Source organism: Diplotaxodon limnothrissa, linkage group LG17 (assembly GCF_057381915.1).
Source record: "Diplotaxodon limnothrissa isolate DT_005_m linkage group LG17, D_limnothrissa_male_GT1.1, whole genome shotgun sequence".
NCBI lineage: Eukaryota > Metazoa > Chordata > Actinopteri > Cichliformes > Cichlidae > Diplotaxodon > Diplotaxodon limnothrissa.
Window position 1 is genome coordinate 28032689 of NC_140612.1, and position 18533 is coordinate 28051221.

The following is an 18533-nucleotide window of genomic DNA, read 5'->3' on the forward strand; positions in this document are numbered from 1 at the left end:
AGCGGATCAAACCAAGTACTAGCAAGGTGTACCTAATAAAGTGACTCTACACTGATGTTGAGAAAAGGGAATGAAAAAGGAAAAAAAGAGAGATTTTGGCACCATCTTTTTTTCTCTGACATAAATTTGAGACCAGTGTTCATAGTAGGTTCAAAAACATCTCGAGATAAAAGTTTGCAGTCAGCTAATATCAGCTGATGGTTTGACCTGATTACACAGAGAGATTAAAACGGTCCAAATCTTGAATTAGACAAGAAGTGAAATGTTCTTCTCGTCAGATTCCTGGGCACTTTCAAAAGACACACCAGCCTTATTTCATGTTGGGTGGATTTTAATGTCGGGTGTGTTTAAGCTGACTTGTCTTATCTCCAAGCTTCACAAATGTGGCGTTGATGTTAACAGCTTACATGTCTTCCTTCCCAGCTGGCGGCGAGACCAGCTCTGCATCCATCCAGGGCCTTCACGGTCCGGCGGTCCGGGCTCGGCTGGAAAGCGGGCCCTGGGCCGCCGCCCACTCCCCGTTGGCTGAACGTAACGGCTTCCTCCAGCTGCAGCTTCACGATTACACGGCGAGCTTCATGATGTCCTCGCTCCGCAACCTTTCCCTTTTCCTGGAGGACGACTCGGCCTCCCAGGTGCTGCCCATGGAGATCAGCATCAGGGACACACACATTGATTTAAAGGTGAAAAGACTTATTTCAGTTTTGTACTTTGCAAAGTTTGTGTTTTACCCCGAGGTTACTGTTGCAGAACACCAACAGAACTGTTTCAGTGGGAAATTTGTCTCATTGCTTCAAATCCAGTTTTACTAATGGAGCCCATAACTCACTGCCTCAGACTAAAGCACTCTCTTGTTATCAAGTTAAATATTTTGAACAGTGGCCTAATTGGCATTTGGATTTGAACTAAAGGTTTAATGACAAAGAAAGAAAAGGCCTTTCTACTCTCTGTTTGGTTCTTTCATGGTCAAGCAGCTTTGCTGTGGAACTGATTTGAGAAAATGGATTTGGACTAAACGTCTCCCTCATTCTGTCTCTGGTACACTCAGTCCCAACAACATGTGCTGTGTCTCCTGCAGGATGATGACCCTCGTGATAATCCCAACTCGGAGCCCTCGCCGGTCATGCTGCACATTGACAGCCTCATCGTACACAGAAGAGACGATGGGTCTTTCTCTATAGGAGGTGACAAACGTGCACGCATTTTCATCTGCCAGATATTTCCACCTCCACTCCAGCGCTGATTCACTGCAGTTATATAAGATGACCTATTAAGTGGCTTTTTAAAGTCCACGCTCGCTGCATCCACACATCCGAACTCCCTCCTCTTCTCCCTCTCTCTTTTTCCTCGCAGTGGATAGAGCAGGAGAGGCCAAACCCAAGCAAGCGGCCTCAGTGATTGACAGCTCTCTGAGTCCAGTCCCTGAGACTGTGGGCGGCATCTGTGGTGTTTCAAAGGCGACGCAGACTCAGGCTCCGCCTACAAGCCCCCCTCCATCTGACAAGGAGAAGGTGAGAAATACGGCAAAACACAGCGGAAAGAGAGCATAGAGGCAAAAATAAACAAACACCACATGTGCAAACAGTGTTGATGTTCATGTTTTTGTTCTTCTTCTTTGTCATTTTCTCCTACAAACAGCTCCAAATGAGAATGTTGTTTCTTTCTGATCATTCTGGAGGCTGAAGCATGGTGTGCCAGGTTTTGCTTTGGTAAAGCTATTCCAGTTCTGTGTTTGGCTTCAGCTTGTTTCACAGTGGGAGTGATATTTAGAAACTTAGGAAAAGCATTGCATTTTCAGCCAGATCTACAATCTACTCGATGCTTATTCATTGCCACCAAAATAGCTAAATTACCTTTTAAACTTTATCCCACGGCGAGGGTCTGTTTGGAATTACAATACTGTTTAAAGTCTTGAGCCTCTCTGCATTTATTTTTGCTGGAAAAATGGAAATTAGGTGCAGCAATTTATTGACCACCTTTATTCTTCAGCACAGCCTGAACTCTCTTAAGCAAACTTTCTTGTAATTTCTTTAAGTAGTCTTCACAAATAGTTCTCCAGGCTTCTTGAAGGACATTCAAAGTTCTTGCTTGGATATTAGCTGCCTTTTGTTTTGTTCTTTGTCAAAATGATCCCATGTTGCGTCAGTAATGGTAAGGTCCAGGCTCTGAGGAGGCCAGTCTGAACCCACTGCCAATCAGGTGCTTTCCAGATACAGATATTGGATGGTGAGACCATTTCTGATGAAGCGTCAGTGAACAGTAGATGGATCAGCTGAAGGGTCAGATGCATCTCTCAGGTCCTGTTTCAGGTTTTGACTGGATATTTTCCTATTTCTTAAGGAGATGATGACTTTCATATATAGATAGCTTTTTTTTTTCCTTCCCCTTTTGTCCTCCACTTTTTCAAGTTCCTCCAATTTTTTTAAAGACACACTGCACACTATGCTGAGATACACTGAGCTTTTAGCTAATAGCTCTCTGGGGATCACCCTGTAGGTGCAAAGCTACTGTTGATGAACAAATTGTGTTTTTGAAACTGGATGTTAGTAACAAAGAGTCTAAATGGTCTCTGTCCATTTCTTCTATTGATTAAGACTGCTTTGAAATATTACCACAAAATCTGTCTCTTTGCAAGCACAATAAAAAGAAATGAGAAATGACTCAAGAATTTTACATCATACTGTAGGCAGCTAAGACCTATTGTCTCATCTGGCTTTTTGGTCACGGCTAAAAGACAGAAGTCATTATGTGCAAAAGCCACACTATAGTTCAGTGGAATCAGACACGAAAAGCCCCTGAAACTGTTCACTGTAGCCGTTGCTTGTTCTTCTTCCTCTTTGTGGTAAAACTTGCTGCAGTCGTTATGTTTTCTGTTCAGCCCAACTTTCCAAAGAAGCAGTATTTCTCTTAAGTTTTCGTATAAGCAGCGATCCCTGGGAGGGTATAATAAGCCTACCGATGAGACACCTGAATGACTTCATACCTGTAGGGAAACTGAGACTGGAATGGTTGGAGCTGGCTGATTAACAGCAACTGAACTGCTGAGAATGTCAGCGGTCAATGAAGGATGAAATGTTCCATATTCTGTATGTGGGGCAGATTGTGATGTTTATTTATTTCTTCTTTCAGATGCTGATCGAAGAGAATGAGTGTTTAAAGGTGGAGCTTTCCCGGGCAAAGATGGCGCTGGCTGAGGCTCAGATGGAGAAGGACTCGCTGCTTCACCGACTGAAGAACCTCAAAGTCAGCACCAGCTAGACCGCCACTCTCGAAGACCCTACAAGTCTCGCAAAATGAGAAGGAAAAGAACATGATTTTTTTTTTTAAACTACAATGGGGGCTCCCTTTTCACGAGCCACCGCGTGACTTCAGACTTATACAAATAAAACAATCCCGAGTCTTTGACGACTCTGAGAAAACGCATTTTTACACACTCGTCATCTGTTTTGTTTTCCACTTTTAATTGCGGACAATTCACACGTTTGCAGCGCTAAGAAGGATAAAATGCGCACCTTTGTGTGTTTGTGTGAGACAGCAAGAGGATGAGATTTCTAACTTTGGTCGTGCCTACAGAAAACCATTCCCAGAAACCTGCTTCTGTTGTTCAAGTTTCAATTAAAAAAAGCATCCCAGCTTTTCGTCAGTGAGCTTCACTCAGACCTGTAGGCATGGGGAAACGCTGAATGTCGTATCTTCAGAGGAATGTCTTACTTTGCACTGCGCTGAAATTCGATTTGTAATCCAGCGCTTTCATATTCAGAGGGGAGCGACGAATCATGTTCCTGCTCGTCCTCGCAGCGTGTACAGTGTATATTGTGCAAGAATGGGAACACATAACTATTTTCTACAGAACTTTGAATGATTTTGCAGTGATTCAGTTGAATGAGTGTATGTCTCAGTCAGAACAAGCATTTCTTTACAAGTAAAGTGTGAATTTCCATGGCTTTGACACCAGTCTGTTCCTCCCCGCCTGCACCCATTCCCATTTATTTTATTTTTTTTAATTATGTGTAAATAGCTCCTTAACATGTGCTGCACTTTTAAAACTGAGGCAATGTAAATACAACAATCAGAACTGTGAGAGAAAAGTTGAGCCGACGAGTAGAGACAGTGGAAATAAACATCCACTCTGAGAAAAGAGGAAAATTAGGGCACCGTAAAGCTGCCTGATTACTTAAGTGTGTGTGTGTGTGTGTGTGTGTGTGTGTGTGTGTGTGTGTGTGTCTTTATGTGAATTTTCTAATCTGCCATCTAATGTAATTTTATTTTATTTTATTTTCCGTGGACGCACAAAGACTATCTGTTCATGTGCCCATGCCTCACGCTTGTGCGGCTACTTTAGGGGGAGTGACTTTTCTAACAGCACATGCTTCGGCACAGCACAAAAGGATAGTTTTTGGTGTCTGTGGATTCGGAACATTAAATCGGTCTGAAGGTGCATTTATTCATTTCAGGATGTTTGTTTTTTTTTCTTTTTAATTTAAAACAATGTTTTGATTTGTTTGGTTTCCTGAAACACAGCTAGTTGCCTCCACGAATGAGCGATTCAGACTTGAAATTAGATTTTTAACAGAGCTGTCTTCTTAAAGAGGAATGTTTTACTTTACGTCTGCTTTATTTTGGCCCATTTTTCCTAGACTTAGTTTTTTTTTTTTCCCCCCCCCACCAAAAAAAAACTATCTTAAAAAAAGAAAAAAGAAAAAATACACACGTAATAATAAGTTGTATTTTTGTCTGTCAAAGCTGCTGAAATACTCACAATAATAAAAGGTATCCGACTGAAAAGGTTTCACTTTTTCTAAGTGTCGGGTGTGAAGTTCTTTGCAGACATCTTTCTCGGCTCATTATGAGACTTCCCGTGCCTACGTCTAAAGCTCATTACTTAAAAATGTGAAACACAAACTGCCATGAACAAACAAAACACACTGACGTTGTTCTTCGGTCTGTGAGCATTTGTTGTGGAAAAAGACAAAAACGCTGAGCTATGTTTTAAAATGTTTTTATAATGGTGAATATGTTGATCTAAAATATTAAGATCAACATATTCACCATTACCTCATTGCTTATTAGTTGCCTATTCATTCTTTATTAAACTCACTATCAATCCCATATTAATTGCTTTCTCTATTTGGCCATTAAATAAGAGTTTTCCTTCATAGAATACAATGTTACCATGCTTTGCTCCGTCTGGGCCTTTTAAGGTGGAGGAACTGTGAGAGTAGATATTTCCTTTAATAGCGCTTAAAAAAAAAAACGCAGCCTATTTTTATGCAACTAAACTACAAGCATTAAGAGCTCCAATTTCAGTCTCTATGACTGTTTCTGGCTCGATGGTGAAGTTTCTATTTAGTTAATGGCCCAGAGGGTGTGCATAGAACATGATTATGCTTAGTAGGGCATTATAATTGTATGACAACTATGTAATAAACAAATAGAAAATGAGCGCCATAGCACAAAGTTTTACCAAACGTTAACTCCGACTCTTTAACACTGCATTAACCTAGCACTGTTACAGTATGATAGTTTGAATCCAGCAGGGGCAGAAAGATGTTTATATGTACGCGTCTTTGTCTTATCCCTTGTCAAATAGTTGTCGTCTTCAGCTTCAGACTATTGAGGCTCCCTCTTTAGCTACCAAACTTTAAAAGCTGGACTTTAATCACTGTTGGCTAATAAGAGAAAAACCACATTGGCTGATTTAATACTGGAGCTTTATAGTTTCTTTGCTTTCCTGTGAAAACCTAAGAAACTGTCTTTCTAAAATGGGCAGTTTCTCCTGGTCTTTTAGTGCTTCAGCGATTTCTGCTATTTCTACACTTTATCTCAGCCTATACAGGAGCACTACATATTTCATTTTTTTGTATGTGAAAATGTGTTGTTTTTGAAGCACAGCTGTATAGCTCATACATCTACAATTTACACAGCAGCATTGTTGGCCTCCTAAAAATCACCAAGACACCGGTTAGGTTAACGACTGCCCCTTTTTGATTGATTCTCACACAAATTGAAAAGGCTTTTAACAAAATGTATGTGACTTGATTTGAGAGGTAAATTTATGTAGGTGCTAAAAAAATTTGGCTGGATGAATACAACAGGCACGCTGGTGTCAAACGTATCTAACACATGTTTTGAAAAATAACAAATTAAAAACACATAAAAATTCATTCTGACAGCACAACCGCAACATAACTTACTTTTGAAACTTCTATTTGAAAGCTAGATTAATGAACACTTTTAAAACTGCTCATTCATTTGTGTGTGTGTGTGTGTGTGTGTGTGTGTGTGTGTAAGAAATACTGCTAAATATTGAAGCTTGGAGGGTGAAGCTCTTTAAGAGTGCAGCCACTTTGTCGGCTCAAACGTGCTGCACTGAAGCGCTGCAGCAGAGCGTTTGGTCTTTGTGAACATAAATGGTCATGACATTTTATGGCTGGAGAAGTGCAGTGAGTCATAGAAGGACATTAAGTGTTCAAGTGTGTGTGTCTAAGAGACAGAAAAGTTCTGCTCTCCTCTGCTGTTTACATACTGCAGCTTAATGTGTCTGTGATGACAGCTACGTCACAGTGCAGACCCATTTATGTAAGCAAAGTTTACACGTTCACTTATATACTGCGTGCGTGTGTGTGTGTGTGGAGCAGAGTGCAAGGATTGCCAGCTCCATGTGCGGCAGGATTGTGGGAAATAGGATGAACGAGAGAGGCATCAGGTTGAGTCTCGGCTGAGTGCGAAGTGCAAAATCTGTGTCCAACACCCAGTGTGGCTGCAGCTGCCTCTTCACTGTTTCATCCTCTGGTTTTAGTTCAGCGTTGGAGCGATCCTGTGATATTTTATACAATGATAGTGTGCAGGTTTAATAAAAAAACTGAATTATTATAGAAGCATTATAGTATTGCAGAAGAAATGGGTTTTGTTTGGTCTTTTTTAAGAGGAGCATTTCAATTTCAGCTTGTGCCACGCAGTCTATTGTTTTCAGTCATACTAGTGGCACCTCTTATGAGGAAGGAAATGACAGTCTGCTGGTAGGTTCACTACTTTGAACAAGATTAATATAGACTCTTCGGCCACTTAGGTACATCAGCTAATTACAGAAAACTGAGGTTGTATTTCATACAGGCTCGCTAAAAGCAGACAATAATAGACTGAAAAACATTCTAAGATCAGAAAGCTAAAGTATTGCCATCGTGTCTTGAATCAACGGTTCAGACTGGTGGTAATTTAATGGTGTGAGGGATACTTTCTCAGCACACTGTGGGCTCCTTAGTACCAACTGTGCATCATTTAAACACCAAAACATACCTGAGTATCTCTTTATGATCAGTGTACCCATCTTCTGAAGGCTGCTTCCAACAGGATGGCACCATGCATGTCACAAAGCTCAGATCATCTCAAACTGGTTTCTTAAACATAACAATGAGTTCACTGTGCTCAAATGGCCTTGACAATCACCAGCTCTCAGTCCAACAGAGCATCTCTGGAAATTCACATCATGCATGTGCAGCAGACAAGTCTGCATCAACTATGGGATCCTATTGTGTTAGTACGGACCAAAATCTCTGAGGAGTGTCTCCAGCAACTTGTTGGGTGGGTGTACCACAAACAATTAAGGCAGCTACAAAGATAAAAAGGGACCCAATCCAATAAGGTGTACCTAATGAAGTGACCAGTGAGAATATCTCATGAAGTAGCACCTGTATTTTCATGAGTTTTTGTTTTGTTTTTTGTAAAAAGCAATTTATGTATGCATTTGGCACCTCAGGGCCACCATACATTTCCACCAGCCTAAGCTTCTACATGTTCACAAAGTAAACAACATGTGATCATGATGACATGTGTTTTTAAATGATTATTTCACATCTGCAGACCTACACATTACTGGGATATGTATGTCACATAAATACTGTATAATCAATAATAGTAGTAACCTGTGCAAGCAGAGGCTTGATCCAGCTCTCTCACTGAGCAGCATCATGTAATCACTAACATGTGGGTGCAAGGATGACAGTAATATCATAAGTCTGTGCGAACAAAGAGCTTGTTTTCCCCCATCGCTGCCGAAATCTGCTATTGCTGACCTGATTTCAGATCAACAGGTGACACGCAGGACCTTAATCTGAATGCTGCCACAGCTGGAAACACGTGGAGCGAGCACACACAGCCTTTGAAGCCTCAGCAGCAGCTGAGGGTGTATGTTTCTGAGAAATATAATCAGGTCATTAAAAAATTTAAAAATAAAACAAAAACATTTGGATAATTTGGGGGTTGTTAGATATTAAATTCTTACCTAATATACTGCAGCTGCAGGTGGAGTGCTTAAAGGCAACATTTGCTTCTAAATTCCAATTTAGCAGGTCCAAGCTTGCACCGACCTGCAGAGTGGGGGCGCAGTGGAGAGGGTGGAGGGAGTCTCAGTTTCCCAGGCTGTCACATCAGCAAACATAAGAGAAAAAAACGACAAATCCCTCCTCTGCATTCACACAAACTCTGCTCTAGCATGACTGCGGGATATTTTAGGAGCTCACCTGCTTCTAAATCTATTCAGCAGTGACGAGAATACACTGTCCGCACAGAGGAGTGCGCATGTGCAAGTGTGCCAGAATAAGTTTGAGGTGTGAGAGCGGCAGCGGCTGCTACTGCCGGTGGCTGCTGCGAGTGTGAACCTAACAAAGGCATAGCCTCCCGTTGGTGCTGTAGCATCGTCATCCACGCCCAGACTGTACAGTAAGTCTGCCAGTCAGGTAACCCGTGGTAACAGAGGAAGCACAGCAGGAGTGCTTTCAAAACAAAGGCTTAGCATCGCATAAGTGATAAGGGACAAAATCTAATTAGATTCTCTTCAGTACAGGAATAGCATAATGATTTTAGCTTATTTTATCTCCAGAGTGTTTATTAGTAAGCACCAGAAGCAAAAAGGATTTGAAAGAAGGCTTCTAATTAACAGCCGATTACCCCAGGGGGACCCAGTACTCCAGGGGGCCATTAAAAAAGTACTAATTTAGCAGTAAATGTGTTTGGGAATAAGTGCAGCAGAAGTAAACATGGCTCAGAAATAATAGTGATTATTTGTATAAATGATTAGCCCCAAATGAGTTCTGCTGCTTTGTTTAGGGTGTCTAATCATATTGTGCTTTGCTTATATTGAAAGCTAAATAGCAATTTGCTCTCCTAAATACTGTCATAAAGTATCTACCGGGCCTCAAAATAGATCTAAACAAGTCGGTATTTATTCAACCTAACCCGAAATTCTGTCTCCATAATGTAGCTATTGTACCCCATAACAGCAGTTAATCTTCTCGATTTGGAGAAGTTTTTTTGCTGGCTTCCAGCTTTATCTGGATCCAAAACCACTCAAGTGTGAGATGTAGAAGGATTTAGGATGAGAATAAAATAAGTTGTTTTATTTTGTAAGCAGGAAAAGGAAGCCCAGTGTTTGACGACAGGTGAGTTGACGTTGAGGTTCAGGCGACACAGAAAAGCACCGGGCAGTGCGCTTGGTTCGCAGGAGAGGAGTGCAGCTGGGGGAAGGACAGCTTGTTGTGGCGGCGGATGGAGTTTCACCTCCCGGCTGTTACCGGCAGGAGCGTCAGAGACGAGAAGCGGAGGGGAGTGAGAGTTGGGAGTGAGAAGGAGTTTGTTTTTCCTTTTTGTCCCCCCTCTCTCTTTTAAACCCTGGTTACTCTTCACTTCACACTTCAGGGATTCGCTTCGGTTCTCCCCGCTGCTCCTGATTGCACTGCACCGGGGAGAAGTGCAGTGAAGCGGACCCGTGCATGCCCGTGAACTTAGGAGAGCAGTGCGCGCCAGAGCTGATCTGCAGCATCAGTAACACCTATTTCCACCGTGCAGCAGCAGCAGCAGCATGCAGTGATAGGAATCCTTTCTGATGCTTTCCCACACCAGACAGTGAAGAAAGGTGTCGGGGGTGGGAGGAAAGGAGGCGTATATGGGAGATTTGTTGGATTTCTATTTCCTTGTCGTTGCAAACTTGTGTCCGGGATGGGGAAGGAGCAGGAGCTGCTGGAAGCCGCCCGGACTGGGAATGTCGCCTTGGTGGAGAAATTGTTGAGCGGAAAGAAGGGAATACTGGGGTCAGGCTCCGGCTCCATCCCTCTGCCCAACCTACTAAGGTAAGCAGCCTGCTTGAATTTGCTTCCCATGACCGCAACAATGTCCGGAGGGGCGGGGAACCCCGGAGGGGGGAGTGCTGGAGGGGATTCCACAGGGTGGAGGGGTCCACTCTGTAAAAATTAGGCACATTTTAGCTTCATCTCAGGTCAGTGCACGAGAAATGAGCCAAGAAACCGCAGCTCCAGTCAGCCAGCCCTCCTCTGAGCTGCAGAAAAAGACCTCCGCACTGAACACTGTGTCAGCTGCTCGGTACTACCACACGGCTTCTCGGAGACAATAGGGGTGTTTAGGGGGCTCTTCGTGTTCGGTTGCAAAACCCTGCTTGACACAGGAGGGGAAGAGGAATGTTATGCAAAGTCCAGAGACCAGCATGTGAAGCAAAGTGCACTTTTAAAGCCACACAAACGAGCATCAGGCCAAATCATAACTAGACACAGCACCCTATTATCCCAGGCAGAATTTGTCAATATGTGACAGTTTAATGGGGAGTCAGCTCCTGTCCTCTGCTGATCCCACGACTGGGTCGAGTGTTTAGAGAGGGCGAGAGAGTTCCACACACTGACAGAATGCAAGTGTTTGTAATTTTCAGTTCAGTCTGTTTTATATATGTTTTTGTGCAGCTATGAGGTATTTCCGGGAAAATATTATTATTGCTAAACTGATGCCGGTGTGGTATTTATATCGCACCATGGCCTTTTATTTTATTTTTTTACATGATGCTGGGAAGGCCTGACAGGCACAGCGTCCAAGTTGGCTTTGAAGCTGCTCTGCAGCATTCATGTGCTTCTTTGTGAGAAGACAAATGGTAAACAAACACTGGATCCTGTAACAAAAGGGGATGTGGATTTCACTCGAACTGGCTGCTTCTTCAAACACGAAGAGGTACGTGAGCGGTGTCAGGAAATGCTGTTTGTTGTCAGGTTAACAGGTGGCACTGTGTTCAGAGGCTCCAGATTTCACCTTGTAACCTTGAATGATGCATAACAGGTAAATTCATTAGTTTCGGTATGCTGGGGCGTGATCACATTGTAGCGTGAAACTACAACCTTTAAATGACCCCCCCCCCCCCCAAAAAAAAAAAAAAGGTTTAAATCTCCCTTCCAGAGCAACTGCTGTGGTTATTATTGTCCTCCTCCTGCCCCTGCAGCCGCTCCCTGCTCGCTTTTCGGGCCCAGGCTGAGCCAGGTGATTAGGAGATCAAAGAAGGGGGGCGTTTGGGAAGAGTACAGCCTCAGGCTTCCCGAGCAGAACGTCTCATGACTGGGATAAGGTCGCATGCTTGCAGGGGGAAGACAAACCAGTCCACTACAGGTGTCAGCACCTCTGTCAGGGTCTTAAAGAGTCCTTATTCAAATAGAGACATCGTGATTCAAGTTCTGTTTAATTAGTCAGACGTTAGCTACATTCGAAGACAGCCAGATCTGAAGATTAGTGTCTTCACAACCCAAAGAAATGGGAGAGACAGCCGTGCTTTGAGACATTCAGCCCAAGTGTAAAAGCACAGAGAGGAATCACAGCACATGGTGTCTGTTATGTGCAGTTGGTGATAATTTCTGCAGCCCTTGTTGTGTGAATAATACATGTAATAGAAAAAGAGAGAGAAGCTCCCCGCTGGCTGCAACAAGTTGTGATCAAGACAGGACAGATTTTTGCTTCACTCCTCATTATGATACCTGTGGTCATGTTCTGCATTTAGTTGATCCCATGTATTTGTGTTCTTCTGTTTTTGGATGCTAATTTCCTCTCTGAGATAATAAAGTAACTGACTTTTTGTTTAGGTAGAGGAAGGAGTTGGTGAACCTGTTTGCTCGCTCTTGTTCTTCTTTTTGGTTCATTGGTGGCAAAAGTCTTCTGTAGTTGAGAGCCGGCAAGTGAAACACGAGTGTGTGAGGACAGGAGCCGGCTGACTGAACGTTCACAATTGGAGAGGATGTTGTCTCGTTAGAGTAATCCATCCACACAACCATACATTTATTATCTTCTGCTTATGCAAAGTTGGTTGTAGTAGCTACATGCTATTCCAGTTCATCCTCGGGGATCCCAAAGTGCTCCCATGAAGTGTTAGATGAATTATATAATCTCTTCAGTGAGTTCTGAGGGTGTCTCTCTAGATAGGTGAGGAAAATCTCCAAAGGAAGGCATCAGGGAGGCAACCAGATCAGATGCCCAAACCCTCTCACTGTGATTCTATTCTGAGCTCCCTGCGGATGTCTGCGCTCATCATCTCATCTCTAATGCTGAGCCAAGCAACCAACACAGGAAACTCGTTTCAGCTGATCGTATCTGCAAAAGAGATGTCGCGATACCAGAAATGTAGTCATTATGGATGCCAGTAGAATTACATGATTCTCGATAGCCAATCGGATACTTCAACAAAATGATTACTCAGTGTACTTAAACATAACCTCCATCCATCCTCCTCCTGTCACTTATCCAAGTCTTCTAAACCAGCCATGAGATATAATCTCACCAGCGTGTCCTGGGTCTGCTCCAAGGCCTCCTCTAGGTGAGACATGCCCAGAACACCTCACCTGTGAGGCACCTGCCACCATTCTGGTCAGATGCCCGAATTACCTCAACTAGCTCCTTTCAATGTTGGGGAACGGCAGCTGTACTCTGAGCTCCTTCCGAATGGCCAAGCTCCTCACCTTATCCCTAATGTTGAGCTCGGCCATCCATCAGAAGAAGCTCATTGATCATGTTGAATTAAAACTCCCCTTGAATTCTCAGAAGAGGTCTGGATATTGGGCTTTAAGTTGCTTTGCCAAATTAGGAGTTTTTCCTGCTTTTCACTACCCAGAACTTGTGACCATAGGTGAGAGTTGGGATGTTGTACATTGGTAAATTTAAGAAGTTTAACTTGGGATATACCCAATTCACATTACTAATATTTATTTTGGTTGTCGCCACTACACGTCACTGAATTTCATTGACTGATTGATTTGATTTCCATGCTTTCTGGTTAGTGCATCTCTGCTACTCTGTTTCTGTGTGGACTTTCCCTTCGTATGCCCGAAACCCTGTTCATGGTGCTGTGTTATGGATTCTTCGTTTTGTCATATTTAAAAGTAAATTAACATTAGTTTGGACGATGGCGTTTCTTTATCCTGTCTACAAAAATGTGTGTTGATAAAAGGGATTTAACTAAACAACGACACCCAGTTTGTTACTGTCTGTATCTCATCTCTGATGTCCTAGAACTGTACACATTGTTCCGTATCGTGTTTACTTTATGAATTAGGTTTGGGAGTTTAATTTATCGAAGGGTGAAAAGCCAGATTTTCCACTGAGGGGGTGGGGGTGGTAAGAGGTGGAGTGTTTAGGTCATTACAGCATGAGAAACAAAGCGCAGTAGCTAGAATGAAACATGATTAATTTGAAGGGTGAAGTCGAGGTCAGTCAGATGCATTATGGGTGGAAATACTGTATGTCTACAGGTCATTTTCAGTGAGTTATGTCTGCTGTTACACATACTTGACTTTTATTCAGTCAAGACACAGGCCCCTGAGGAGATGCCTGAAAACTCCCATAGGCTACACACACACAAACACGCAGACACGCACAGATGTGGCAGTCTTGTTAGAGTCATGTGTGTGTGACCAGATGTGTGACACACCTCCTAATAGAGAGCTTTTTGTGCTTTAGCAGGTGAATGAGTCAACAGAGAGGTCATAGTGATCGGAGGAGCGAGTGCAGGCTAATGTTGTGGGAATGATCTCCAAAATCGATGCATACTTTCCCATCTTAAGGCCTCTGAGCCATTCACGGCATTCCTAAGTCATGAGGTTCCTCTGAAAGAATCGCACTAAACCGCCAAGTGGGACACGAACATTAGGCGCACACGTACTGTATAAACACACTAGAGGAGGATGTAGAGAAGGCGATCCTTTGCTGCAGTTTTGTGGCGTGGAGTGCTCCACATGAACACACGTGCACGGTGGAAAATCAATAGTGGATGATCTCATCACTCTTTAATGGGCCACATTCTCATCTAGATGACCCGTACTGTACACGGTGGCTGGTTTGTCTGTGCTGGGAGGGAACAATAAATAATAAAAACCATCCCCGAAACACTTACAGCTGCACGTCCTTGTAATATTTACGTTACATAATGTTGCATAATTTACAGAGAGCCTGTATTAGTGGCACATCAGAGTTTTGTGAATATGAAAAACAGACCTCGGGGATTGGTCATGTCTGGTTGAAAGCTGAGCTGCTTAATCAAATCAGTCCTGGCACTGACACCAAGCCAGTGACTCAGAGTGGCCAATGTCTAATTTTAACAAATGTGCCTCCTCTTTGTGGCAGTTGTTCAGAGAAGACAAAACCTTTTATCATATCCTTTTTTTATATGAAATGCCATGTCCTGGTTTCTGGCTTTTAAACTTATTCTTTGGTGTTTTTTTTACCTTACTCATTGTGCATTTTTTTGTTGGACTTGTGACACGCCAGCTTCACTTGTCAGAGTTTGCGCTGGTCCTCATTTCATATATTTCGCTGAAGCTGTGCATTTTTGTCCTGTTGGAGCATTAGCATCTAATCTGATCACGCCACGTATGTAGTTAACGTGTTATTCAATAGTGGTAGACAAACAGCTTCTGTGCGTATCAAATGCCCCAAAGCAGAACTATCTCTAGATAATGGCAATGCTAAGTTCTGAAGGTGGCTTCTTCTTTTTTTGTGGATAGTTCCTTTTTATTCAGTTCAATTTAATAAAACTTTATTGATCCCGAATGTTGGCCCCGAAGGAAATTGGAACTTAAAAAGGAAGAGAAAGCAAAAAATAACTGGTTTAAATACATTTGGCCAATATTTCTAAACAGCAAAACCCCAACTTTTTCCATAAAGCTGATTTTTGGGGGTGAGCAACATAAATTAAAGAGCCGTTTGGAGTATTTTTGAATACAAAAACAAGGCTTCATTATATTATATTATATTATATTGGACTGTCTTCTTTGAAGTAGTAAGATGCTGCATTGTAAATGTTTTATTTAAGCAGGTTGACAGTCTTTATTTTTTAATGAACAAAAAAAAAAAAAAAATCAAAATGATAGTGTGTGAGTCCCTGATACTGCTGTGAGGGGATAAAGTATCAGAATGTGTACTTTTACTTCAAGCAGTGTTGCACATGGGCTGATATTAGCACTGAAGATGAATTTGTGATGACATGCTGTTATTGTACACATCATTTTCTTTGTGCGGTGCCTCATAAAGAGAAATGAGGATAAATGCATGCGAGACAGAGTATTGACTCTGATGGGGTGATGGTGATTGAAAGCTGATACGCACAAAGAGAGTGACTCATGATTCGGCAGATGGCGGATGATCCCTCTTCACTCTCGCTCGCTCTAACTCAATAACATTAGGGGAAAGCCCTTCTTGTGTGTGTGTGTGTGTGTGTGTGCATCCTCACAGGCGGTCTCCCTGGCTTTTATTTTCTGATTCTTTCCCGTGCTTGTGTTGGAGTTTTTAGGCGGATCACTCTTTTTAGCACACAGCATGGGGCTCTGTGTGTGTGTGTCTGTAGCTGTATGACATGTTGTCCAATGAGGATGAAGAGTGAGAAAGAAACCCACAAATCTGTTTATTTTTCTCAAGTTGCTTCACAGCCGCAGCACTTCGGCTCTCTGTTTCAGGAAACGGCAAATCACACAACCAAAACCCAAGTGTGGATAGCAGCCCCTTTGTGCTTGGATGTGGCTCTTTGTGAGACTTAAGTGTGTGACATAACCATTATCCTTGCATAATCACTGCTAGCATTCACAGATGTGTGTTTGTGTGCGCAGAGCAGTAAGAGTGAGAGCTGATGGAGGAATTGATGAGCTGCATGTGGTGCAGGCGACATGGACTGGTCAAAGGTTAATTCTGGAGAATGCAAGTCATTTAAGGACATAGACACACATGCGCACACACACACAAACATACAGACTCACAACTTAAGAGTATTTGTGTGTCGTTAGTTGTTGTGCATATGGTTTAAGCAGTTGGTTAACATGTCCTAAATATTCATCCAGCCACAGTGAGGCCAACGATTACCAATATATTCACCGGGAGAAACTCCCATCACATGAATGTGTGTGTTGTCATGGAGACCTCAACACCAGGGCTTTGTTCTACATAATATTGACCATGCAACTGCAGGTCTTCAGGGACCTGTAGGTAAATTAAAAAAATGATTTAACAAGTTGAATTTTTAAAGAGGCAAGCCGCTAAATTAGAAAAATAAAATGAGGAGACTCGCTGGACTCTGCCAGTTGCAGATATGATATTGATATATTTGTCCAGATGCTGTATGGAACTTGGCTTAAGCAGTGCTTGTGCTGATTGGTCTGCTCAGTTTTTTAAATTATTCATAGGTCATATATTGAAAAGCTTGCTGGAAGTCTCTGGACTGTGGAGAGAAGGAGGAATATCCAGAGAGAAATCATTGGTGGATTTGAACCCAAGACCTTCTTGCTTTGAGGCAATAGTGCTGATGGCATCAATAATATAAAAAAGTTAAAGATTATCTTTCATTTACATAGCTATTTTCTGACCCTGCACTTGTTTTAAACTGCATCAATGCAGGAAAACGGGAGACTCAGCAAGCAATGAATCAGTGAAAACACAAAGAAGGAAATACTCTTGTAATGATCACAGTTGGTATTATAGAATTGCATGAGCAAGATATTTTAGAAGATTTGGGTAAAATTTTAAATCCCACAATAGTTACAGTGGGGCAAAAAAGTATTTAGTCAGCCACCGATTGTGCAAGTTCCCCCACCTAAAATGATGACAGAGGTCAGTAATTTGCACCAGAGGTACACTTCAACTGTGAGAGACAGAATGTGAAAAAAAAAAATCCATGATTCCACATGGTAGGATTTGTAAAGAATTTATTCATAAATTAGGGTGGAAAATAAGTATTTGGTCAATAACAAAAATACAACTCAATACTTTGTAACATAACCTTTGTTGGCAATAACAGAGGTCAAACGTTTACTATAGGTCTTTACCAGGTTTGCACACACAGTAGCTGGTATTTTGGCCCATTCCTCCATGCAGATCTTCTCGAGAGCAGTGATGTTTTGGGGCTGTCGCCGAGCAACAAGGACTTTCAACTCCCGCCACAGATTTTCTATGGGGTTGAGGTCTGGAGACTGGCTAGGCCACTCCAGGACTTTCAAATGCTTCTTACGGAGCCACTCCTTTGTTGCCCGGGCGGTGTGTTTTGGATCATTGTCATGTTGGAAGACCCAGCCTCGTTTCATCTTCAAAGTTCTCACTGATGGAAGGAGGTTTTGGCTCAAAATCTCACGATACATGGCCCCATTCATTCTGTCCTTAACACGGATCAGTCGTCCTGTCCCCTTGGCAGAAAAACAGCCCCATAGCATGATGTTTCCACCCCCATGCTTCACAGTAGGTATGGTGTTCTTGGGATGCAACTCAGTATTCTTCATCCTCCAAACACGACGAGTTGAGTTTATACCAAAAAGTTCTACTTTGGTTTCATCTGACCACATGACATTCTCCCAATCCTCTGCTGTATCATCCATGTGCTCTCTGGCAAACTTCAGACGGGCCTGGACATGCACTGGCTTCAGCAGCGGAACACGTCTGGCACTGCGGGATTTGATTCCCTGCCGTTGTAGTGTGTTACTGATGGTGACCTTTGTTACTTTGGTCCCAGCTCTCTGCAGGTCATTCACCAGGTCCCCCCGTGTGGTTCTGGGATCTTTGCTCACCGTTCTCATGATCATTTTGACCCCACGGGATGAGATCTTGCGTGGAGCCCCAGATCGAGGGAGATTATCAGTGGTCTTGTATGTCTTCCATTTTCTGATGATTGCTCCCACAGTTGATTTTTTCACACCAAGCTGCTTGCCTATTGTAGATTCACTCTTCCCAGTCTGGTGCAGGTCTACAATACTTTTCCTGGTGTCCTTCGAAAGCTCTTTGGTCTTGGCCATGGCGGAGTTTGGAGTCTGACTGTTTGAGGCTGTGGACAGGTGTCTTTTATACAGATGATGAGTTCAAACAGGTGCCATTCATACAGGTAACGAGTGGGGGACAGAAAAGCGTCTTACAGAAGACGTTACAGGTCTGTGAGAGCCAGAGATTTTCCTTGTTTGAGGTGACCAAATACTTATTTTCCACCCTGATTTACGAATAAATTCTTTACAAATCCTACCATGTGAATTCATGGATTTTTTTTTTTCACATTCTGTCTCTCACAGTTGAAGTGTACCTCTGGTGCAAATTACTGACCTCTGTCATCATTTTAAGTGGGGGAACTTGCACAATCGGTGGCTGACTAAATACTTTTTTTGCCCCACTGTATATAACCATATAAAGCTAGAACATATAGTTATGCTATTGAGAACAGTTGATCTTATTGACTTTATATTGGATTTGTGTCTTTTTGC

The 18533-nt window shown here is 42.6% G+C and overlaps 2 protein-coding genes across 7 annotated transcripts in view; both read left to right on the forward strand.

Moving 5' to 3' along the window:
* The window catches only part of bltp3b (bridge-like lipid transfer protein family member 3B), a 33831-nt gene extending 29058 nt beyond the window's left edge, over positions 1-4773 (forward strand). For all 4 annotated transcript variants that reach the window (XM_085376884.1, XM_085376881.1, XM_085376882.1 and 1 more), the window contains 4 exons: positions 424-683; positions 1079-1184; positions 1354-1511; positions 3130-4773. In XM_085376884.1, the coding sequence (XP_085233010.1) occupies positions 424-683; positions 1079-1184; positions 1354-1511; positions 3130-3258 (653 nt within the window). In that variant the 3' untranslated portion in view covers positions 3259-4773. The remainder of the gene's footprint in view (positions 1-423; positions 684-1078; positions 1185-1353; positions 1512-3129) is intronic.
* Positions 4774-9513: 4740 nt separating this feature from the next.
* The window catches only part of anks1b (ankyrin repeat and sterile alpha motif domain containing 1B), a 296705-nt gene continuing 287685 nt past the window's right edge, over positions 9514-18533 (forward strand). For all 3 annotated transcript variants that reach the window (XM_085376209.1, XM_085376210.1, XM_085376211.1), the window contains exon 1: positions 9514-10124. In XM_085376209.1, coding sequence (XP_085232335.1) covers positions 9994-10124 — 131 coding nt within the window. In that variant the 5' untranslated portion in view covers positions 9514-9993. The remainder of the gene's footprint in view (positions 10125-18533) is intronic.